Consider the following 25,850-nt stretch of genomic DNA (forward strand, 5'->3'; position numbering starts at 1 on the left):
CAGAACAATCTAGACGAGAACAGGCCGTTCTGCCCAACATCTCTCCTAAAAAGAATTGTATATGGCTATGATATTTTGTTCCACGTCTTGCAAATGCGGATGTTAACCATTCATTACTTATCAAGTACTAATTGTTAAATGTTATTTCATACTTATGAAGCGTGTTTTGTAGCATGTTTTGAAGACACTATTTAGACACTCTTCAAATAAAGTGTTACAGAAATTTGGCACATTATATTAATGCATAGTTAATTAATTTCTAAAACAGCCAGCATTTCAAATATATCAGTGCATGCTGATTAAATAAAGATAAAATTGAAATCATATTGGGACATTAGTGCCAATACCCAGCCCTACTTTTACTGCTGAGAAGTTATCCACTTCCTCACATGTGGACTTCAAAAAAAGTATGAGTTTACAGCATCTGCTATTTCACTGTCTGTATTTTTAAATTCCCCTTTATTATTCCAGATGCACATCACCTCCTCCTTGACTGTTCTTTTACTACTAAAACACTGAAAGAATCTTATCTTTCACCTTATCTGCTATATTCCTCTCCAATTGCCTTTTAGCCTCCCTAATATGCTTCTAAATGGTTGCCCTCATGTTCTAATACGCCCTACGATTCACATTGGAGTTATTAGTCTTATACGCCTCATACGGCTGATTTTTCCTTTGCAGCTTCTTTAAATCTTTATTAACTCGTTGCGAAGTTTTTTAAAATTTCCTATAAATTCCAAATTTAGATATGTACCTGTCCTGCATTACATGTAAAATGTTTTTGGACCTGCTCTTCATCTGTCTCCACGCTTATAAGCTTATCCCAGTCAATCCTCCTTAGACTTTGCTGCATCTGCTCAAACTTTGCACTACCAAAGTTAAAACTTACCAATTTTAGTCTTTGTATCTGCTCTCTTATAAAACACTGAGTACTATATTATGGTCACTTGACCCTAGTGGTTCAATAACCCTTACAGCCTAAATTTTATCCTGATTATTACAAAATACTAAATCCAGAAAGGCTTTCCCTCCCTCCCATTGGTGCTTCAACTGTTAAAAATCAGTGACCAATTACTTTTAAAAACTCCTGCTCTTGTGCTCTGCTCTTTGAAAGGTGACATCAGTTAATATTCAGGTAGTTATAGTCTCTCATGACTATATTATCCCACTGTAAACGTCCATTTTTTAATACGACTAAAAAGATTTGGATTGAAATTAATGTCTACATTGGACAGTCTTTAACAAACTCCTAAAATAAGACCTCTTTATCTAATGCTTCCCAGGCAAAGCCAAATGTCCTCACTAAGAGGCTTCATCATCCAACTGAAAAGGACTTGTATTATATTCTGGATGACACTAACAATCATTCCCAGCTCCTTTTCTGTTCCGTCTATCCTTCCTAAAAATGTGCATTACTTTGTGTTATACTTATTCCTTAGTTATTTAGCCAGGTTTTGATTATTGCTATCATAATTATGCATGGCTACATACAACTCTAAGGGTGGAGTGGTGGCTCTGAGGCTAAGGATCTGCACGCGCTGGTATCCCAAAGGTTACTGGTTCGAATCCCCGTCACTGCCAAAAGAGATGCTATTCTGCTGGGCCCTTGAGCAAGGCCCTTAACCTTCAATTGCTCCAGGGGTGCTGTACAATGGCTGATCCTGCACTCTGACCCCAAGGGGTATGCAAAAACCAAGTAATTTCATTCAGTTTTAATAAAGTATAAAAAAAATATATATATATATATTCTTTTTTTTATTTTTAAAACTTCTAGCATTAAGGCAAGCTATTTTTAATGTTTTATTCATTTCACATTACTATATATTTTTATTTTTACACTATTGTTTATTCCTCCATGTACAGTTCTAAACCTGGCCTGTCCTAAACTCCCTGCCCCATAGCCTCAATCCTCAACTAATTTAGTTATATGCCTCCCCAAGACATTGGTGCACCTCCGGTTCAGAAGTAACCCATCGCAGCAGAACAGGTCTAAACTATTCCAAAAGGAGTCCTAATGCCCCATAAACCAATACCCTTCTACCCTACACCAAGATTTTTGCCACTCGCTAAGCCTTATAATCTCCTCAGTCTGACCTGGACTGGCACATGGCACAGGCAGAACTTCGGAGAAGTCTTCCTTGTCAGTTCTGCTCTTCAGCCTGGCACCTAACTCTTTGAATTTGGATTGCAGAACTTACAGACTCTCCTATGAATGTCATTTGTTTCAAACATTGACAGTGACAACTGGATCCACCCCTGCTCTGGCCAAGAGCATATGCACACTTTCAGGGACATCTCCCATCTGTGCACCTGGAAGGCAACACACCTTGTGAGACTCTGTCTGTGGAACAAACCTCTGCTTCAATATCCCCTAATGATCGAGTCCCCAACTATCACTACCTCTCTTCCTGGGAACCGTTTTTGAGGTGGCCCATTGGAACTCCTCGTGCTTGCCTAATACCGCACAATCTTCATAGACACTCCGTAATGACCTGAAAACTGTTTGACACATCCAATTCTAAGGTTGATGCCCCCGGACAGTGTGCAGCCTTTTCCTTGCATATTGTTACCGTGACGCACCTCTCTCTACCTGTCTGGTCTGGAATCTCCTCCTGGCACCACCTGTGGGGTGCACACAATATCTCTAAAGGACTCTACTAATTCTCTACTACAACTCAGGCCAGCCAACTCCTCCTCCAGTTCACCGACCCTGAGCTCAAGGTTCTGGATCAGCTGGTATCCTGCTGCAGATGTAACTCTTAACAGAAGACTGGTTCCTCCAAGCCATCTTCTAAAAAATTCAACATCCAACAGGACATGCATTGCACTGGCCTCATTATTAAAATTTGACTTTGGGTTAGTAAAACAGCTGAACTTTTTTGTATTAAATTTAAATGATTTAACTTAAATGGTAAAATAAAAAAAGCAAAGAACTGCTACAGTTATTTTACATCTTCTAACCCCCTCAACTGCCTGTTTGTTCGTCAATTATGTAAACTTTATTTTTTCCCCCATTAAGGAATTGTTGTTTCCGTTACTTATTAAATTATTTGTTGCTACAACAAAGGTTATTTACTTAAAGAGATGCCAGTGTTAGCTACTGCTGCTTACTTCCCTGTCTCATTGATGCTAGTCTGAATACAAATAACAAAAACAAGTACATGTAATGTTTCCAAATGTACCCCCAAACACCCAGCTGTTTTTGCTTCAATGTGAGCGAAAAAAAAAAAAAAACCTTTTAAACTTCCTGCATGACTTCTTCGTGGCAATCAAAACACAAAGTGTTTAGGTGCAAAATGTATTCTTTAATTAATTCTCTCACCTCAAAAAACAACCCTCAGCCAATTCTCTTTCTCTTGCAAAGATGACATCTGCACGTGCTTGAATGGCTTTTAATGAGAAACTGGGGGGTATAATTTGGACATAGAAATATTACTGAACAATCAGACTAGCCAAAAGAACCAACTCTTTTTTAGTTAATAAAGACAAATAAAACCAGAATAGACTCTGAATTTCCATCACTGTAAACAATGTAAATGTGACAGCCATGCCATTCTCTGCCAAAAAAGCTCAGGGGGCTTTAAAAAAACAAGTGTTATATAATGTGCATGAGCACTTTCCTTTCAGACAAAAGAAAATATTTATCCTAATTCCCTCCGTTATAAACAGGAGCCACAATGCCAAGAGTACAGTACATGCAGAAAGTCACTCATGCAAATAGGTGAAGTCCCACAAAAGGAATTGTTTTACTGTAAGAAGTGTTAAGATAACTGTCAAAAATCTAATAACTATAATAACTGCAGAGAAAAGTATTTGAGATGGTAATATCTCAAACTACTACTTTTTATTTTTTACTAAATACATTTTTTATCAAATATTTGCACTTTCTTACTCTCTGAGAGCCAAGAGGGCATATGTGCAAAAGACATTACTGTTAAACTGCAAACTGAAAAGACATAAATGAAACACCTAGCAAAATTTGCTGATTTGACAAAAACGTGCCTAATAGTCACTAGCATATTAGAAAAACTGTCAACTCAAATACAGTACTGTATACTATAATAATTAAAAAAGATCTATAGTATAGAATATAAGCAATATCAGCTATAGAGGTGTTAAAAAAAAAAAATCACAGATGATATCTTACGATATAATTCTCAAGCTTAGGTAACCTGTCGTATAAGTACACTGCTTCATGAAATGGAATATATTTAATGTTTGTACTTTTCAGACCATCAACAAACTAAGCCAGCAAAGCCATTATTACTGAAGCTGAACAAATGGCAGTTTACAGCATTCGAAAAATTCTAGACCACACTTCTAAAAAATTGTATGGAGGTAATAAAAGTTCACATTATCAAAAAAATGGACTGACTGATCTAATATAGGCTGGCAGTGTGGTGTAGTGGTTAAGACTTCGATTTTCAAACCTTGAGGTGGTGGGAGACCATGAGCACGTCATTTCACCTGCCTGTGCTCCAACTGGAAAGATAAAAGAACAGTAACCAATTGTACCTCAAATGTTGTAAGCCACCCTTGATAAAAGTGACATTGTGATGGTATGGGTCAGCTCCACACTCCCAGTTACTCTACGAAGCCTCTTGAATCGCCACCGTCTGTAACGTACCCGAGGGATTAGCCTACCAAATGAGGACACTCACACATAGCAAGGGGTAGGCGCATAAGTACTTTTACTCAAAGAATCCAAACAAAGTGTCCCAAAACAGTGCAGTTAAAATTAATTGACAGGAAGCTGTAAATAAAAACGTGAGCCCTGGTGCAACCCTTTAAAAACAGACTTCTCCCTAGCTTACCCAATTGAGATCTCTCAGCCTGGAGAGACGTCACTCAACAGGAGCAGACACCCTTCTATCCTGCTAGTGCCCCTGCCACCCATCCCATGGTATTCCATGGGGCGCCACTGAGCCTCCACTCTCGAACTCGAGCTGCTTGCCAAGGCTTACGCCACAACTCTTCTGGTGTACGTTGGTTTGCTTCCAGGCTGCTTTGTCCATTAACCTCCGTCCTTTTGCCTTCTCCCTCTCCTTGTGCCAACTCCCCCTTAAATACTTCTGCAGGTGCAACTGCGCACTGCAGAAACCCGGTGAAGCAATTAAGACAGATTGCGGCCTAAACACGTGTGTCTTGCCTCAATTACGTCACTAACCTCCCATAGCTGCTCGAACACGCACACCCATGGAGATTGAAATGGCCAAACAATTATTTACTTGTTTAAAGATGGACCGGCTATTTAACCGTGGACTCACTGTACCACAGGCATCCAAATGAGTAAGTGTAAATGTAAATATCAGGTCTATCTAGCATACAGTCATGGCTTAGTAGGCACTACTGCTATGAAAACTTAGACAAAAAATATATTTCAACTCATGGCAATAGTGACTGTAAAGCACTTTTATTGGAGGCTATAACATTTTCAAAAGGCATAAATTAATTACACATCCTAGTAAATGATCCACCAAAAACACAAGTGCACAAAGCACAAAAGTCTAGCAATAATCAAGACTAAATTTCACTTCTCAGGTACATTCCCACTCCAATCTTTGTATAAGCCACAGATTAGGAAAGAAATCACACAAAAGAACAAAAGACATTACACACTGACCTTCTACAACAAACAAGGCCTTGGAAAGAACTGTTTAATTAAATAACAGGAAAAAGGATGTACTAGTATACTTAACCAAAACATGTTTTCTAATTACTACACCTTAGTAGTCAACATGGGGAAGAGAGGTTCATAAAAATGATTGCTTTCGATATGTGATCATTCTTACAAAAGAAAAAGCATTCAGAGAATATTTTTCACTAGGCAATTTCTCATACAATAGACTTGGTGTTTTCTCATTTAGTTTTCCACTAATCTTTACTTGGCGTTTTCACACAACACACAGAATACAAAAAAGATTTTCAACAGGTCATGTTTATTGACAATAAATGACAGAACGGCTTATTAAAGTACCAGAAGAAATTTTACTCACCTTTCCTAGAATGTGATGAAAATGGTGCAGAGAATAACTAAATTGCAAAGTTAACTTCTTAGTTAAAATTTAAGAATATAATAAACTTTTTCCATTTACAGTAGCCATTTTACTGCATGTGTCAAAATAAAATATATTTCTTAAATTAAAATTTATTATTATTTAATGTTATCTGGTGAGGATCTTACTATATAACCTGCCCTTCTGTAATTTAATTTTTTCATTTACAATTGAAAATATTGACCAGGTGTTAAACTTTAATTAATTAATAAACAGTTTCTAACATGTACACTACCTTTAAGTAAAACTTATCAACTCAATTTTTATTGTCATTCATTCACATACATAGCATATAATTGAACAAAATTTCAATTGTTTTTGATTTTGTCCATTTGAGAACAGGCATGTGAAGTGACATGCTCACGATTATGCAGTGTCAACAGCAGGATCTGACCCCATAACCTTAGAGTTTGAAGCCCAAAGACTTAACCACTACACTATACTGCCTTTATATTAAAAATAAAAATAACAAAAAGGTTCTAAATTGTTAAAACTCCACGCAGCTTCACTTGCATAATCTCAGTCAACTCAAACCATTTCTACACCAAACCTGGAATAACTTAGGACCTTTAAAGTTTGGAGCCAAGATTGAAGCATGGGGTCGATTACCAAGCCAACAAAATCTTAATATGAAAGCAATGTTCCTCCCATATCAAACTTTTCTGCATTCCTACCTGGTATACAAATTGGTAATCTGCCCATTTCATGAACTCTTATCTTACCACCACAGAGTCATAAAGAGCTAGACACCATCCTGGCAGCATTAGATGCGAGGATTCAGCCAAAAATAGGTGGTATGTTAGTACAGTGCAGGGCATACTCAGCCTAATAGGTTAAGTGGTCACTTTAAACTAAACCAAACTTCAAAAGGATGAAAAAGGAAATATCACCACACGGAAAAAACTATGTAGACAAAGGGACAATGGGCAAACGTTGCACTGACAGTAACCAGAGCAGGAATCAAACAGATCTTTTTTTTGTGCCAAAATGCAACCTTACTGATTTTTATGTTTTTTTGAGATGAGGAAGGTTGCAAGTAGGGATAAAATTCCCCCTTTTATCATGTTCCAGTCCTACATAGAAACTAAGAATAGCTCCTTTTTTTGCATATTTTATTTGTCCTGGCAGAGCTGTTCAGTAAGCTTATTTCATGAGTAGCTCTGCCAGTATTCAGCAGACAAAGGATGATTTTGCATAGTGGCTGACCATATGAATTTTCCATGATGTAATAAGGTTCACTAGAAGTGATGTCTAGGGGCTTTTAGTTATGTTTCCATTTAATACCACAACCTTTTTTTTTTAAATCTAGAACAGATGACTGTAGAACAATCCTGTACACTTAGTCCTCTAAATGAAACTAGACAGAGGTCTAAAAATAAAATACATAAACATAAGACTTTTTAAAATAAAATATTAAATTGCATGCAGTTTATTCTTACATAAACAAGTACCAAAAATAATTAAGAAAAAAAAACAACCTTTCAGTTTTAAAAATGTTGAAATTTTCCAACGTTCCAGCTCCTTACATATTAAAAAAATAAATAATAATTACATTAGACAGCCTTTTTAAAATTTTACCTGCTAGTGCAGAGTTAAGATTGCTGGGTCCATTAAGTTGTATCGGTAACGATGAAACACTGTAAAAAATAAAAAAACAAAATGTACTTTAGTTTTCTGAGTCAGTGCATATCTAAACAAGATTATAAGTGTTTTCTGCTATAAATTCATCCATCAAGGCCATCTATTTCCTGAATCCTGTTAATCAGAGTGGATTCAGATTTTCAGACCCCTTCAATTTCTGCACACTTTATTGTGTTGTAGATTAAATTTACATGGAGACCTTTGCCATTTTTACCCATCAATCTGCACTCATTAACCCATAAAGACAAAGTTAAAAACATGTTTTTAATAAGGGTTGTACATTTATTAAAAATCAAAACCTTAAATCTCTCATTCATATGCGTTCATAAGTATTCAGACCTTAATTCCGAACCCTGTAGAAACTCCTCTGTCAGCTTGAAATCTTCTTGGCCGTCTCTACAAACTTTGCACATCTGGATTTGGACAGTTTATCCAATTCTTCCTGGTAGATTTAAAACTGTTAGAATAAACAGAAAGCGTCTGTAAATTGGCATCTTCAGACGTCTCCACAGATGATCTGCAGGGTTCAAGCCTAGATTTTGGCTGGGTCACTCAGGGACAGTCTAGACATTTGTCCGGAAGCCATTGACTTGGCTGTATGGTTCAGGTTATCCGAGGCTGTATATGGCTGCGTTCAGCCTTCCCTCAATTATGGCCAGTCTGCCTGTCCCTACTACTCAGAAGAAGACCATCATACATCACTATAGAGAATTAATTAGGAAGATGATGAGCAGTGCCTGGTCTTCACCAGACAAAGTACTTGGAGTTCTGTCTAAAGAGTTCAATTGTTTGTCTCATCAGACCTGAGAATCTATTTTCCTCATGCTCTCAAAGTCCTTTAAATGGCATCTGGCAAACTTCAAGTGAGCTATCATATGCCTTTTACTCAACAGGGGCTTCCGTCTAGCCACTCTACCATAAACGCCCAAATGAAGGAGTGCCGTTGAAATGGTTGCCTTCCCAATAGGATCACCCATCTCAGTAGAGGAAATCGGAAGTGCTGTTAAGAACCACTGGGTTTTTGGGAACCTCTCTGGCCAAGGCCCTTCTCACTTGATTACTCAGTTTTGTTGGACAGGAAACTATAGGAAGACTCCTGGTGGTTCCAACCCTATTCAGTCTCAACGTGTTTCTGGGAACATGCAATTCTTTACAAATGTTTTATACCCTTTATCTGATCTATGTCTCACCAGTTTTATCAAAGATGTCCAGAGAGTTCCTTGGACTTCATAGCTTGGTTCTTGTCATAACAAGCAGTGTGAAGTGTCAGACCTTATACACACAGGTGTATACCTCGCTAAACTATGTTCAAGCAATTCAATTTACCACAACAGGACAAATTCTAGACACAACACGAGGATAATTAAAGCAAACAGGATGTACTCGACCATAGGTTGGACTGGCACAGGAAAGGGTCTGAACACTTAACGAGAATTCCGTTTTTGAGTCTTTAATACATTTGCAACCTTTTCTGAAAACCTTTTCACTTTGTCATTATGGATTAGACTGATAATCAAAAATTGCAAATGTACCCATTTAACAGTAAATCTACAACACAATAAAGAGTGCAGAAAGTGAAGAAGTCTGAATACTTCCTGAATCCACAATGTTTCAGGGTTTTAGGAAATCAGACTACCTCATACCGAAGACAACAAATACTATAGGACTGTTTCCAGTCAGACATCCCGACTTTTTAAACTACCTTAATTTTCACTTTAGATAATTCATTTTAAAGCAGGAAAAATAAGTTGACACATTTCTTTCAAAAGAAGGCACATTTGGATTTTTTTAACTTAAAAAAACCAAAAACAAACCCTTTTATAGTTTTCAACAACTAAATAAATATTTTGAGTAAATATTCTACATATATTAATATCATAGCTTGAAAGTAAATGTGAAGTGACAAGGCTTGTTATTTTAGAGTTTAGCTTTGATGTCGTCAACTAGCAATGCAAATAAAATTACTAAGGCTAGCAAAATACATGGTTTATACTCTTATAATAATGACACAGTTAAATTGCTCTTGAAAGTATTTGTTCTTTTTCCCCCATTACTATTTCATGAGCTTCATTTATGTTAGGTAGAATGCAGAGGGGGCTGGGTGGTCTCGTGGCCTGGAACCCCTGCAGATTTAATTTTTTCTCTCGAGCCGTCTGGAGTTTTGTTTTTTCTGTCCTCCATGGCCATCAGACCTTACTCTTATTCTGTGTTAATTAGTGTTGTCTTATTCTAATTCTTACTTTGTCTTTTATTTCTCTTTTCTTCATCATGTAAAGCACTTTGAGCTATATTATTTGTATGAAAATGTGCTATATAAATAAATGTTGTTGTTGTAATTAATGACTCCCTATTTTCTATTTAAATTTGATTATACAGGGTCATGTGAATACCTTCTCCTTGAAGGGAAAGAGTCAGGGCTGAAGTCACTCCACTAGTTAGAAAGCTACCAAGTGGCAAGACTGCACTGGTGGATCAGACTCATACAGAGATGCTAAAAAATAAATAAAAAGAAAAATCAGATTGATTTTGGTAGGTGGTTCTTGGTTAAAATATCCCATAAAATTTGCATAGAATGTAGGAGAAGCAGTTTGAGTCTGGCAAACTAGGTTAGTATTCATGAAAAGGGGAAACAAAAGGTTTTGGTTCAATATCCAGGCAAACCAAACCTTCAGGATTTTAACAAAATGTGTATTGGGTTACTGGAATAGAGACTACACCCAATCAGTCATATCCCAGATTCAGGAAGAAAAACCTTGATTCTGTTCTGGCCATGGAGTGTCACATCAACTGTTCATCCATGCACAGATTACTGAATGTCTAAGGAGTTTGTGTTTTGTAAAATGTGCTGCAAAATACAGTGTTCTAGGGAAGCTGTTGTGTGGGATTAAAGTGACTGCCTGTACACCATTTGGAGAGGACGGTGACCTCTTGGATATTCGTCTACAGTATTATGATTTAAAGAAAAGGGTAAACAGTCAGAATGAAAACGATCACCTTTAAATCTGATTTCATGGTCCTTTACCAGAAAAGCGTGCCTTACTTTCTGCAAGTGGTTGGAGGTAGGGACAGCTTACAAACTCTGAAGTAGGTCAAGCACTGATCTCAAGATAAGAGAGAAATAACTGTGAGCCTGACTAATTAGTTAAAGCATTGTGGTAGTTTTCTGAGTGCTTTAAGTGAATGTGGTGGTAGACAAAGACAAAACCTTCCGTTTACTGGTCGGCCTGGATCCCCGCCACAGTTCTGAGCTCAGTGTTCTGAATGTAGAAAATGCTACATGTCAATTAAGTGTTGCAAATAATTTTTCAGGGATGGACCTTTAATTTTTGCCCCACTGAAAATACGGGCATTTTGAAACATATACAAAAGTGACTTTTTTTAGTCTCAACAACTTACAAAAAAAATTACAAATTAAGCAATGTATAAATACATTTCCTGCCTTTATAAAAAATGTCAAAACACACAAAAAGCAACATAGTGATAAGGTAAAAATTAACAATTTCATACAACTCAGTAGTATTTAAAGTGCTTCAGACCAAGGGCAAATTTACTAAAGTTAAATATTAAGTGAACCACCTACGGCAAACAGTTTTTATTAGTATAATTCCATGTGTTGCCAATTTAATTTTTGTTATGTAAAAAATGGAAAAATTCTAATTCACTGTTTTTGGATTTGGGTAGCAAAGCCACAGATTTTAGCAACTAATCAGTCGTAACTCTTCAGCAGTGAAGACAGCATTCCAGCAGATAGCCTGACAGCACGCAGAAGGTCACTGGGAGTATTCATTTAAAGGACTGCAATGGACAGAGGTGGGCACTGCAGGCTGATATCAAGGGGGATTTGTAAGAGTCACCTGTATAGAGACACCAATGAAAGTTGGACTGGAGAGAGTCTGAATAAGGGCTGAGCAGGAGAAAGACGAGAGGCAATCACAACAATTGATCAGGAAGGGAAAAATTTTATGGTAGCATATGGCATGTTACCAGTTACAGTAGCGTACAGCTTTCTAAAACGTTTACAGTAACATGGAAGAATGAAATGAATAAACCCAGGTGTCTGTATGCAAAAAACAGAGAAGGAGGTAGGAATACTGCTTTCCTACAGTTCATTTGTAAAAGGTTTCACTTATTCGTGTTCATAAATCTTACTATTGTATTGTGAATCTTCTCCACGTGCCTATATACAGCATAATTTATGAAACACTACAGTTACCTTTTGTTTGAAAGAAGGTCAGAAGGTGATTCATTATGGTAGCTATAGACCGGTTCTTTGTGGATGTGAGATAATTTAGTACCATGGATGTCACAAAAAATGGTGGCAAGAGTGGTTCCCATCCAAAAGCAGAGGAAAAACCAATGTGTAGGCAATGCTTAAAGAATAAGATGTGGCTTTTAGATTGGAAGACAGACTTATAGAGAAGCAAGAGGGAACATTAAAAGAGGCATCAAGGATGTTAGGCACAATTATAAGCAGTACATTAAGGAACACTTTGACAACAACCAACTCTGAAGTATGTAGAATGGAATTAAGGTACTAACTGACAAGGTCAGCACTATTCAGTCTAGCAATGACGCCAAACCAGACTGATGTCCTGAACCAGTTTTTTGCCCATTTTAACACTCTAAACTGGGAAGGTGCTACTTACATTGTACAACCTGTAGGAGAGAAGACACTATTTCTAAAGCGTCACCAGGAGGGATGTAGACTGGAGAAAATTGATGCTGGTATAGTAGTGGGTCCTTCCATTACAAAAAATTACTCTTCCAACAGGCCTTATATCCTCCTCCTCTGTTCCCATGCCAAGTATATAAATGTCTATCCAAAGGTTTCTCTCACACTAATAATTATGAAGTGCTGTGAGAAATTGATGCTCTTAAATATTATATCCATACCCCCACACCCCGATCTAGCTACCATTTGTATTCCTATCATGCAACCTAATATATAGTAATGCAGTCTTCATTGTACTTAACATGGTTATGACACACCCAGAGCCACCAAAAACCTATGCAATGATCCTGCTTGTGGATTTTAGCTCTGAATTTATTATCATGGGTCCCAACATACTTGTCAATAAATTGAGCAACCTAGGTTTGGACACTTTTCTCTGCTCCTTGGTCATGGGCTTTCTCTTGAACAGACCACAAGATTGGGGCAGAGCGTCAAGATTGGGAGCCACACTTCTATTCTCACCCTGAACGCTGGAATCCTACAGGGCTGCCTGTTGAATGCAATGTTGGTCACTATGTTTATCCATCACCACACCTCCATTCTCCCATCCAATACCATAATTAAATTCTCTAAATAAGTTGCAATAGAGGAACCATTTTGAGAAGGGGGAAGAGTGGCTTACAGGAATGAGATGGAACCCCTGGCCGAATAGTATATGGGCAACAACCTAGTCCTAAACAACACCAAAACAAAGGAAATCATTGTAGACTTCATGAGAACTAAGAGGATAGATCAGTGTCCCCTCCACAGTGTCAGTTTCGTGTAGTATACATTACAAAACACCTGACATGGTTCCTTATCACATCCTTCCTTGTGAAAAAGGCCCAACAAAGACTCTGCTTCTTTAGGAAACTGAAAACAGGCTTAACTTTTTTAACAACCCCATGTGAATGTCTTTCAAAGCACTATTGACAGCATCCACACCCATTGCATAACTATATGGTATGCCAGCTGCATGGCTGCTGAGTGGAAGGAACTGCATCATGTGGTGAAGGTGGCTCAGTGAATCACTGGGATGGGTGACTCCCATCTTGACACTGGCTATGTTAGCCGACTGAAGAAGGCGGCTAGTAGTATTTATTATCTGAGACACAACACATCCTAGGCATTCCTTGTTTGATCTGTTACTGTCCAGTAGACGCTATAGGGTGATCCAATCTTACACAAACACACTGAAAAATAGCTTTTTTTTCCAGCTGTCGTCTCCATCACCCCCCACCCCATTCAATTGATGAGAATTGATTTAAATCCCATTTTGAACTCTTATTATACACAAACACATAGCATATAGAGTCGTGTTAAGTTCTCCCGCAGATACTGTAAGTCTTGGCTCGATTTTACAGTATAATTTCCAGTATTTTATTTTGTCTGTCGTATAAATCGAATGCAGAAAATTCATACTATTGGTTCAAGAGATTATGATATGCTAACACCCACCTGAGAGAGTAACCACGGAGCACACTGCCTTTTTTTTTTTCTATGTATTGTGCCTACGTGATCACACGGTAATACCCAAACTATTCCGAAGTGATGTTTGCACTGTTTTGTTTTTTTTTTTTTTATTTATTTATTTATTTATTTTATTACAATCAATACATAGCAATCAAGTTTTTACAAAAAAAAAGAATTATGCTAAGAACAGATCGATCCCCACCCTTGAGAGAGAGAGCAAGCCAAACGGTGTAAAATTTAAGGCTTTTAAAAATACCTAAATCAACAAATTCTCTGTGCTTTATAAAATCATTTCAAAATATTACTGATTAGATCCTGCCATGTTTTGAAAAAAGTCTGCACAGATCCTCTAACTGAGTATTTGATTTTTTCCAATTTTAAATAATATAACACATCAGTTTCCCACTGACTTAAAAGAGGAGAGTTTGGGTTCTTCCAGTTTATCAGAATAAGTCTGCGTGCCAACAGTGTAGTGAATGCAATCACAGTTTGTTTGTCTTTCTCCACTTTAAGACCCTCTGGAAGAACCCCAAACACAGCTGTTAATGGGTTAGGAGGGATTGTGAGTCCAAGACTGTCTGAGAGGTAATTAAAAATTTTTGTCCAGAATAATGTTAATTTGGAGCAGGCCCAGAACATGTGACCTAGTGAGGCTGGGGCTTGGTTGCAACGTTCGCAGGTTGGATCATGCCCTGGAAACATTTTGGAGAGTTTTAGTCGAGACAGATGTGCTCGATATATAATTTTGAGTTGTATAATTGTATGCTTTGCATATGGAGCTTGAGTGAATTCTCTGCATTGCTACTTTCCACTCCTTTTCTGATATATTAATTGAGAGGTCATTTTCCCAGTGTCCTCTTGGATCTTTGAAAGGAAGGGATTGTAAAAGGATTTTATATATTGTAGAGATGGAGTCTAACTCCTTGAAATTGAGCAATAATTTTTCCAGCGTGGATGAGGGTGCAAGATGAGGAAAATCTGGAAGGTTCTGTTTAACAAAGTTCCTGATTTGAAGATAGTGAAAGAAATTTGTAGCTGGAATGTTAAATTTGGAACGTAATTGTTCATAGGATGCAAAGACGTTGTCTATATAAAGGTCTCTAAGCAAGTTAATTCCAAATTTTTCCAGATATTAAAACTGCATATGTTTGTGAGGGTTGAAAGAGGTGGTTCTTTTGCAGGGTGCCACAGAAAGAAGCTTCTCCGTCTTAAAATGCTTTCTACATTGGTTCCAGATTCTAAGTGAGTGGAGCACAATTGGGTTATTAGTGTATTGCCGATAGCGTGTGTTTATTGGAGCACAAAGCAAGGAATACAAAGAAGTACTGCAGGATTTTACTTCTATTGCGGTCCATGCCTGTGTATGTTCTTCTATTTGTGTCCAGGTTCTTATCGACTGTATATTTGCCCCAGTAATAAAACTGGAAGTTAGGTAGAGCCATGCCGCCTTCTGCCTTTTGTCTTTGTAGGGTCGCTCTTTTGATGCGTGGATGTTTAGAATTCCAAATAAATGAGGTTATTGTTGAATCTAATTGCTTAAAGAACGATTTATTAATGTATATTGGTATGTTTTGAAATAAAAAGGAGCTTAGGAAGAATATTCATCTTAACAGTGTTAATTCTTCCAGCTAGTGTGAGATGAAGGGTTGACCATCTATGCAAGTCTTGTTTAATTTTTTCCATACAGGCACGAAATTTTTTGATAAAGAGCTTTATGTTTACTTGTGATGTTTACCCGAGGTATTTAAACTGTTCTGCAATGATAAAAGGAAGGGTGTCTAATCTAATATTATATGCTTGCGAATTCACGGAAAGAGTACACTTTTATTCAGATTAATTCTGAGACCAGAGAGCTTTTGAAATTCTGTGAGTGCTGCTAAGACTGCAGGCACAGAATTTTCTGGGTCCGATATATACAGTACCATGTCATCTGCATATAATGAGATTTTCTGTTCCAGTCCTTCTCTGCTAATCCCCTTTATCTGATCAGTATTTCGACAATGTATTGCCAGTGGTTCAATGGCAATTGCAAACAGCAGTGGTGACAAAGGGCATCCTTGTCTTGTGCCACGTTCTAGTTTAAAGTAGTCTGAGCAAATGTTATTGATGCAAACTGAAGCTTCTGGGTTAGTATACAGTAATTTAATCCATGCACAAATGTTGGGCCAAACCCAAACTTCTCCAAAATAGTAAAAGGTATTTCCATTCAATCATGTCGAATGCTTTTCTGCATCCAATGATAATAATATTTCTGGGGTGTTTGATTTAGTTGGTGAGTATATTACATTAAACAGGCGTCGAAGATTTGAAGATAAGTGTCGGCCCCTAATAAATCCAGTTTGGTCTTGTGATATTATGAGGGAGCACTTTCTCCATCCTTCTAGCTATGATTTTAGAGAGTATTTTAACGTCGTTATTCAGAAGTGAAATTGGTCTGTATGATGCACATTGTAATAAGTCCTTATTTTGTTTTGGAAAGACAGTGATTAGTGCTTGGCGAAAGGTTTGTGGAAGAGATTGGTTATCTCTGGCTTCTGTAAATGTTGCTAATAGGAGGGAGCTAGCTGAGCGGAGAATTTCTTGTAAAACTCTGCAGGGTAGCCATCAGGGCCTGCTGCTTTTCCACCTTGGAGTGACTTTATAGCATCCAGTAATTCTGATAATGACAGAGGTTTATCGAGCTCCTCCACACTAATAGCGTCAATTTGTGGTATCTGTAATTTATCCAGAAATGCATTAGATTGTATATTGTCTTCTTTAAACTCAGTAGTATATAGGGATTTATAGTAGTCTCTAAAAGTGCACATTATATTTTTGTGTTCGATGATTTTATCTCCATTCGTGTTAGTAATTACGAGATTGCGTTGCACTTCTTGCTTGTGAATTTGTTGCTAAAAGCTTATTAGCTTTCTCTCCATGTTCATAATAATGATGTCTGGATTTGTAAATTAGTTGTTCGGTTTCTTTAGTTGTCAAGAGGTTTAATTCTGAATGTAGAGCCTGCCTCCTCTTATGTAGAGTCTCGCTTGGTAGTCTGGCATGTTCTTCATCTATTTTAGTAATTTCGCTTTTTATCTCTGCTACTTTCTTCGCGGATTTATTTCTGTGGGAAAGATATGAGATAATCTGTCCTCTTAAGAAGGCCTTAAGAGTTTCCCAGAGTGTTCCTGCAGAGATCTCAGGGGATGTATTTGTCTCTAGAAAGAATTCAATTTGTTTGGATATAAATTCAGTACAATTCTCGTCAGCTAATAGAAGCGGATTGAGGCGCCATCTGCGGGGGGAGTGTATGGGGCTTAGTAATTTCAGCTCCAAGATCATCGGAGCATGGTCTGAAATAACAATAGCATCGTATTTACAAGATTTAATCTTAGGCAAGAAGTTATTATCTATAAAGAAGTAATCAATCCTTGAGTAGCAATGATGTACTGGTGAGTAGAAAGAATATGTTCTTGAATTTGGGTTTAAAACCTCCAGGGATCTGATAAGTTGTGATCAGTTATAAACTTTGTAATTATCTTTGCGGTGTTAGTTGCGTTCCCCTGTGGAGGAAGTCTTATCTAAAAGTGGATTTAGAACACAATTAAAGTCCCCAGCCATTATAAGTTTATGAGTGTTCAGATTGGGAATGGATGCAAATAAATTTTGTATAAATTCCTTATCATCAACATTAGGTGCATAAACATTTATCAAAATCATTTTACAGTTAGATAAGTCTCCCATGACCATCACATATCTCCCTTCAGGATCCAATACTACATCTGATGCTACAAATGGTACTGTTCTATGTATGAGAATTCCCACCCCTCTAGTTTTCTTTGTAAAACTAGAATGGAACATTTGGCCAGTCCAGTCTTTTGCAGCGGAACTGATCCTTACTTAGTAAGTGGGTTTCCTGTAAAAATACTATTTTAGCATTTAGACCTGTTAGGTGAGAAAGTACTTTCTTTCTCTTTAATTCGTGATTCAGGCCTTTAACATTCCAGCTTACGAAGTTAACTGTCCCATCATGGAGACACTGATTCTGAGTTTTTGGTGTCATATTATAGTCTTAACTGGAAGTGAAATAGTTTAGGTCTTAATTTCCTATTCCCCAAGAGTTGTTGCCATGCAGCTTATTATTACGTTGATAGTTATAATTATAAAGATTGAGATGATAGATTAGATATAGATCAAGCCTGCTCTCTTTCTCTTCCCCTTAACCCCCACCCTCCCTTTTTGCCTCCCCAGGTGAGGCTAAAACCCACTTCATGCAGTCCCAGTCCTCTGACATACCCAGAGACAGAGCACGTCCAAAGCACATCAAGCCCCCATGCAGTGGCTTTAAGGTTAAAAGATAGAGATATCTGTTACCAATATAGTCTTTAAAAGAGGAAAAAGAAAGAAAAGAATTTTGCACTTAATATATATATATATATACACATACACATATACATATATATATATATATATACATACATACATACATATAATCTTCATCAATTTTAGTGCATTAAGATGATATCCCCAGATAATAAACCCAGGTGATGGTGTTGAAGATGTGTCCAAAACAAGCATAACAAGTCTTAATGCAGTAATAGCAATAACAGCAAACCAAGGGTATGATATTGAACAGTCTCATTTAGGGTACACATGAAATAATTAGAAAAGAAAAAAAAAAGAGGAGGAAAACGTAATTAAGCACAATAAAACACAAACATTTAGCCCTAGTAATACTAAGTAATGATAAGTAATAAGTAAGTAATAATAATATAAGAATATGAGAATATATGCTGATAAAAACCCGTATTTTAAAACAAATAGATCAGACAGTAGATTATTAATCCTAGCTTTATCATTTACCGCCATGACTCACAATTATGTATCAGAATAGTCCCGGGATCAGCTTTCTTAACTCATTTTCTGCCTCCTCCTTGCTAGCGAAAACATAGAAATGCCCTGCCATTCCACTTTCAGTTTTGCGGATACAGGAGGCCGTATTTGACATTGGCTTGCCGTAGCAGCTGTTTAATATTATAGAAGGCGGCGCGTTTGATAGCTGTTGCTGGAGAGAAGTCAGGGAAGACGCGAATGTGGCAATCTTCATATATAATATCTTCCTTTTTTTTCCTGAGGAGTTCCATCACCTCTAACTTAAATGATAATCGTTCAAAGCGGACTATAAAAGATCTTGGTCGGGTCTGGCGGTGTTTGATCAGCGTCTGCGTAAGCCGCTGCTATCTCAGATTCTGCTTTAAAGTCGCCCCCGATTATTTTAGAAAAAAGTTCAGTTGCGAATTTCACCGGGTTTAAACTTTCTCGATTCTCCGGCAAGCCTTCAATTCTGACATTATACCTTCTATTCCCATCTTCTAAAGCAGCCAGTCTGTCTCCAAGTTTTTCTCCGAGTTTTTACATTCGAACTGACATTTACTGCTCTTTCCTCGGCACTGGCAGCTAGATGTTCGGCTATTTCGATCCGATTCGTGAATGTCTCACTAAGATGCTCCAATCGATCAGCAAGCGTGCTCAGTTTAGCGAGTTTTTCTCAATGCGCTCTTCAATTTTACCCAGCACCTGTCGAAGTTCAAGCTGTACCTCTTGACGAAGCCTTTCATTTGCCTGTTGGATTTCCTGTCGCAGACATTCATTGGCCTGTTTCATCTCCTGTTTCAGTCTCTCATGTGCCTTTGCCGTTGCTTTCTCATTAGCCTTCTCGCTTTTCTTTATATCTTGCCTGAGGTCAGCGAGCAACACTTTCAGTTCAGATAGCTCAAATGTGCCTTCTTGTACCGTAGATGAAGCAGCAGACTCTGCTGAAGCGGTGTCCCGCTGCTCCAGTCCCGCGTGATTGCGTAACTGAAGCCACGGACCTCCCGGCCTTTTCCAGTTTCAGGTAATCCTCTCCAATCGGCGAGCTATCCACATCTGCACTCACGATCGCACCTTCGCTCCCCTTTTCGCTCTCAGCAGGCGACGATGTAGCGGACCGTGGTCCCGAGGAGTCTGTACTTTCGCCCATCTGATCCAGGTCTGTCTCTGAGAGGCCGTATCTCGAACTAGGGCTTGCTGATCGCAGCTTGGATGTAGCTTTAGTCTTCGATTCTTTCGGACCCCCCTTCTTGTTGGCCATGTTTATATGTGTTTACATATACTGTAGCGGTCCCTCTCGGGTTGAATAAATACAGGATATCTCAGAATAATAAGCAAATAATATGAAAAATAGCACCACTGCTAGCGGAGCTCCACTTCAGACGTCCATCTCTCGCATCGGACGACACTGTTTTGTTTTTTGCATCTCACACCCTCATATCCCTTTATCGTAAGAGCACCCCTTATTTACGATGGAATGTTCGATCAGAAGAAAACATGAAGCTGGTTTTAAATTAAAAGTTGTTGAAGTGCCAAAAGAAACAGTAACTGTGCTGCTGCAACAAAATTCGATGTGTTTGACAAACTGGTGCAAGATTGCAGGAAGCAAGAAGATGTAAATTAAAAAAAAATAAATGGATAAATAAAAAAATAAATAAGTGTCGCATTTTTGAACGGGCATATAAGTTAGGGACTGATTTTATGATCGACTTTTAGGGTTTCAAGACTCGACTTGTACACGAGTATATACGGTAATTCAGGCAAACAAAAGGCTCAATATACAGTATGTATTTACTACTAGTCGTCATTTTACTGTTTTCTTTTGTATATTGTACGTAAAGTTTGAGTTATTTTCCTTTGATATATTGATGCTTTCATAAGAGATGTCATACCTAATTTAACATGAGGTGATTTTTAAGATCCTAAGAAACCTAAGAAGAAAACTGTAGTAGAGGTACATGAAATTTCCATTAACAGTGACCAGGAGAAGATTCAAACTTAATCTATGGCAGATAGGTGGGTTAACATTCCTTAACATTCCACATGCACTGACGAAGACTTGGATCTGGACAGCCCAGATAAATGTCTGCATGTCAAGAAGGCACATCAGAAGGGAGGATGTAGCAGACAGAACACTTGAGACACTATGAAGCAGGAGTGTGGTCACACATTCCCTTGTTGTGACTACCACTCACTCATTTATCACTGCCATGCATGCTTTATGTAGTATTTCATACAGACCAATTGGTGGTGCATCAGCTTTAGTGATGAAGCAGATTCTGTCGGAAAATGAGTGATGGTCATGTGTATATTTGATGTAGACCAGATAGGCAGCTACGTTTACTGTCTGCTCACTTGCAACTCACAGGACACATGATGGCCATGGACTGGGCAATAATCAATCACTCACTGCCTCCCTCACTCACTCCAAGGGATGGTGCAAATGAGCAAAGTACTTTTATTACTCCCAACAAAAAGAGTTCAAAACAAAACGCAGTGCCAGTTTACCATAAATAAATAATCAATCTAATAAAATGAGTGTATCTGTGAAAATGAAACCAGCAATAAATAAATTATTTCATTACATTAAAATCCAAGACTAAAACCATACAGACATTGTGTCATTTTCTGCTTTTCTGCCAGCCCAGTGTCTTTCCCTTGCCCCAGCTCACCCTGGAGACTGAGATGCTGACAGCTGCAATCAACTCTGTCTGGCTCTCATCCTAAACATCATCTTTTGGTTTCCACTAGGACGCTCTGAACCGTTTTCTAGTACATTCTACTTGGCACCTACATTATCCCTAGGAGTTTTCATGATTGTTTCCACTCCTCCAGACTGTTCAGCAAGAGATGATTCACCCTAGAGAGATGTTCCTCCCACTCCTTTAGCGTGGCCACTGAATGCCTGCATCCTCACCAGTGTGCTGCCTCACACTGCTTATTCTGCCTTTTTCTGACCTTTTGTTTCTTTTTGTCCCTCTCCGTCCTATTTAGTCTCTGCTTGTACTTCAGTGGGAGCAGGGGCTTAATTATGCTCCCCAGAGCGTTAATGAGAAAATCAGCTGAACCATACACGGCAGCACATGAACACAGACTCTGCCAATTCCCCCCATCAGCACTCACAGGTTTATTATCCACGCTGCTGTGTTCACCTACACCTGCCTGGAGCCTGAGCACACTGTTTTTACTAAAACCCTTCACACTGACATGGACCCCTAACTCACCTCATCACAGCTACCTACATCAGGGACATCATCCACGCAGTTCTGATCTCATTTCTAAGTAAATGAGGACACATCTTGCTGGAAGATTATAACTTTGCACCTATACAAGTCTACATGCTTTAGCAGCTGTTTGTCAACTATTCCAGCCAGCAAGCTCATCATACTCCTTCCTGATCAAGCATGTATGGGACTGGATTTGACAGGATGTCATCCAAACAGTCTCCAATGATGAAGTCCAACCAGTTGGAACTCCAGGTTGAAAAGGCAAGGGCTGACACATTCCATAGGAGGACATTTTTTTTTATCTGTACGACATTTGTATGGCAGAATGCAGGTCTGTATCTCAGAATGTATTAATGTGAGAACACAGTTACACATCAGGCTCTATGTACCGTATTATGTGTATGTGTGACCACGTGATTCTTCTACCTGAATCTCAGTCTATAGTGCTCACTCTCCACTAATGTATTAGCTCTCATCTCATTAACCTTATGAATGTCCATAAACTCTTTTTTTTTCATTTAGCCAAGAAACTAACAATAATAATACTAAAATTCTTGAGCTCTACGTTAAAATTTTGTGGCCTATCATTTGTTAACTTATTATTTTCCTGATAATCACTGAAACACATTTAATGTATATTATTTGTAAGTGGCTTACTGTAAAGGGGCCTCCTATTTAAATAATGATGAGAAACAGGAACACACAAATTATAACAATGATGCATTTATCATGCAGTTGTTTCATTTGCGAGTTGCTCGAAACTTCTCAGTATCTCACGTAATTGAGAGTTGAGCTGGGACAGGACTACATCTTCAGGGTGTTCATCAAGTTTTAAACTAGCCACTTACATCAGAAAAGTAGCTAGCCAATGGCAGAAGGTTGGAGACGTTGTTTTTTAAAATACATATATGCTGATTGAAATCCACCATATTTATTAAGAAATTGATATTACTATTTATTCTGCCCTTCTACTTGTCTAATTACACATGGCTAACATTGGTAGTACCACTGCATGTCATGTAACTATAGACAAAATTGCTTTAGCATAACAAAATAAATCTTTGTTATTCATTAAATTAAAAATGTTTAGAAATACAATAAATAGTCTGTAGTCGCTGCCTCTGAGTATGGTTGATACTGCACTGACTGAACACTACAGTCTGATTGTTCTAATACTAAGGATGCCAATTAGGGTAACAATCCCTTTAGAAGGGGCTGATAGACCAATCCATACTTTCTATAGAAATTATTAAAATGTATAAAGTCTTTCTTTTATTCTCACACAGCTATTAATAAGGTGTAGGAATCAGTTTAATAATTTTCTTTCACATACTTGCAACAAAAAATAAAGATAGGTAAAACTAGCATTATGTAAATAAATAAAAAAATCTGGGGGAATCTATACTTACGAGTAATTGGCTATACAGTGCATATGCTAGTATGTGTTGCTGAAAAAAAAGATATGAGACTGAGGGAGTGAGCAACACAAATTTAAACAATAAATGAACCAGTTGGCTTTTTATGAAGCTATGAAGCTCTTGGTGGGGTTTTTCTTTTTAGGAGCCAGATTTTTAGTTTTCATTTTGATGAAACTGAAATAAAATTTGGAAAGCAAGCCCATTTGACTTCTGAATGCCTTTACCTTTAACGTTTCTGTTTCCAATATACATGTATGGTTCACTGTTACAGAGGCATTGCTAAAAAATCGAGTGTATGTTCAATAGTGCCCAAAGGGCCTGAATTTCATCTGTTGTGGAGTACTTTTAAGAACTGTGGAGATGTTAGGGTAGGGTTTGTAGAAAATGATGTGATCCTCACCAACGGAGTTATCTAACCATGTGCATTCACACAATTTATTCACTGATATACTCAGTTCAGTTGCTAATGTCGCAAGGTGAGCTATGGCTACTCATGGACTGTTTATACTCTAGTGGTGATGTGCCATTTATATTACGGCTTTGTCAGATTACTGTATTAGCTATGGATATCTACTGACTCTATATACTTCCTACTATCTCTATATCATTCTACTAGTTTAACAATCCAACAAATGCAGACAAATGTATAAGTTTTTATATGCACCAATAAAGGCATTCTAGCTTCTCGACAACTCTCATCTACTCATCATTTTTTACTATTTGGATATTTGTGTGGTATGCCATGAACAAATATTATCTTTATAACAGCTTTATAAATCTTTATAAGAGAACTCCTAAATGACAGTTTAAATTACTTCCCTAACTTGTAAGAACTGGTTGATTTCTATAATCTCAACAAATGCCAGCAGAGGGCTGAAAACCCCTGACTGAGTTTCTCGCAGATATAGGGAAGTTACTGTTAAGATATTTTAAAGATTAAAAAAAAAAAAAAAAAGTTGAGATTGTGTCTAAAAATGTATATACTGTATATATTTTGAGTGCAAATGTGCAGTGTATTTGCTTTGTAATGTATAATTCTTTGGTAAATGAGAGGAAACAGATGTGCTCTTCTACAGACAGCTCAGACTGCAGATAACCAAGAAGACTTCTTATTTGCACAGCACATTCATTTTATGAGGTTTCAAAAGCTGACATGCTAAAGTTCAGATATTTGATTGGAAAATGATATCCATCACTTTGATATGAAATAAGCAGCTGAACAACATCACAAACAAGTGTGTTAAGATTGGAGGTTGGAGCTAAAATAGTTTATTGGTGGTTTTAGTCAACTCTTTTTAAGATATCCAGGGCATGTGAAAGCATGTTAATTGATGGGCACTGGCTGCAAGATACAGAAAGTATAATAGACAGGGGTTTGCACAGGAGAAAGTATCTGACGTTTTTGTTTCACAGAGAGTGAATGATCACGGAAAGGCAGCCCTGACCAGGCTGACTGCGGTGAGGAAGGGCAGGGTCTAAGATTGCACAAGGACTCTGTGTCAAGATAGCACTGTGAGCTGCTGAGCAGTGGAGCTGGCAAGAGTGAGACAAGCCACTGGCATGAGCTGAATGAGAGAGATCGAACACAGCAAGCAGTATCTGTTAGAAGGGCATGACTCTCTGGGAGCTGTGGCCACTGTTGTGTTGTGGACTGGATCCGCTTATGGGCTTAAAATATGATAAGGTGCATAATGGAAGGAGCTCGGTACAACAGTATTCAACAGCTAGGACTAGGTGCCATGGGAGCTGCCAGTGGTCATAGCTCAGATCTACTGAAAGACTGGAAATGCAATAGGCTGTGACCTTGAGGTCTCCTGGAATGCTGACAAGGAGTGAACAAGGACAGCAAATAATTTACCTTTCCCCAGATTTGAATTTTTGCTTTATTTATTTGCCATTATTTATGGACTCTTTATTTGAACTCTTTTAAAGACTTTGTTGATTTTAATAACTTTGTTTATTTTAATAGAACATATTTTATTGGATTTGCTTATTTGAACTATTTATTTGAGTGCACTGTTTACTGCATTTTTTTTATTCCCGCCTTTTTAATAAACTGCCATAATTCTCAGTTTAAACTCTCACTCGCCCTGGTCCATCCTTCATTTATGACTACTGATAACCCCTGGTAATGGAAGGTAACCTTGACTGCACTCCAGGGTATCACAACAGGTAGTTTTTCTGGGACTTAAAACTAAACTTCACCTTTTTTTTATTGGATTAACATCAATTCCGGCCGAAGGTCAACTGCGCAGACACTATTTTTAAAAAATAAAGGAAAGCTGTAGAACAGGGGTGCCCAATGCATCAATCGTGATCGACCGGTAGATCACGTTGCATTCAAAAAAATATATATTTTTTTTAAACGTTAGTCTATCAAATATCCTCCCTATGGCATTTGCAGCTTGACTGACATACAGGGCAGCCAGTCTGAGATCTCTTTTCTTCTAACACACTGGTCATCCCGCTCAAA

At 37.9% G+C, this 25,850-nt stretch overlaps 1 protein-coding gene across 2 annotated transcripts in view; it reads right to left on the minus strand.

Annotated features, from left to right (window-relative positions):
* The window catches only part of dtx2 (deltex 2, E3 ubiquitin ligase), a 70,436-nt gene that overhangs the window by 29,525 nt on the left and 15,061 nt on the right, over positions 1-25,850 (minus strand). For both annotated transcript variants that reach the window (XM_039756625.1, XM_039756624.1), the window contains exon 3: positions 7,635-7,693. In XM_039756625.1, coding sequence (XP_039612559.1) covers positions 7,635-7,693 — 59 coding nt within the window. The remainder of the gene's footprint in view (positions 1-7,634; positions 7,694-25,850) is intronic.

This window comes from Polypterus senegalus, chromosome 6 (assembly GCF_016835505.1).
Source record: "Polypterus senegalus isolate Bchr_013 chromosome 6, ASM1683550v1, whole genome shotgun sequence".
Classification (NCBI taxonomy): Eukaryota; Metazoa; Chordata; class Cladistia; order Polypteriformes; family Polypteridae; genus Polypterus; species Polypterus senegalus.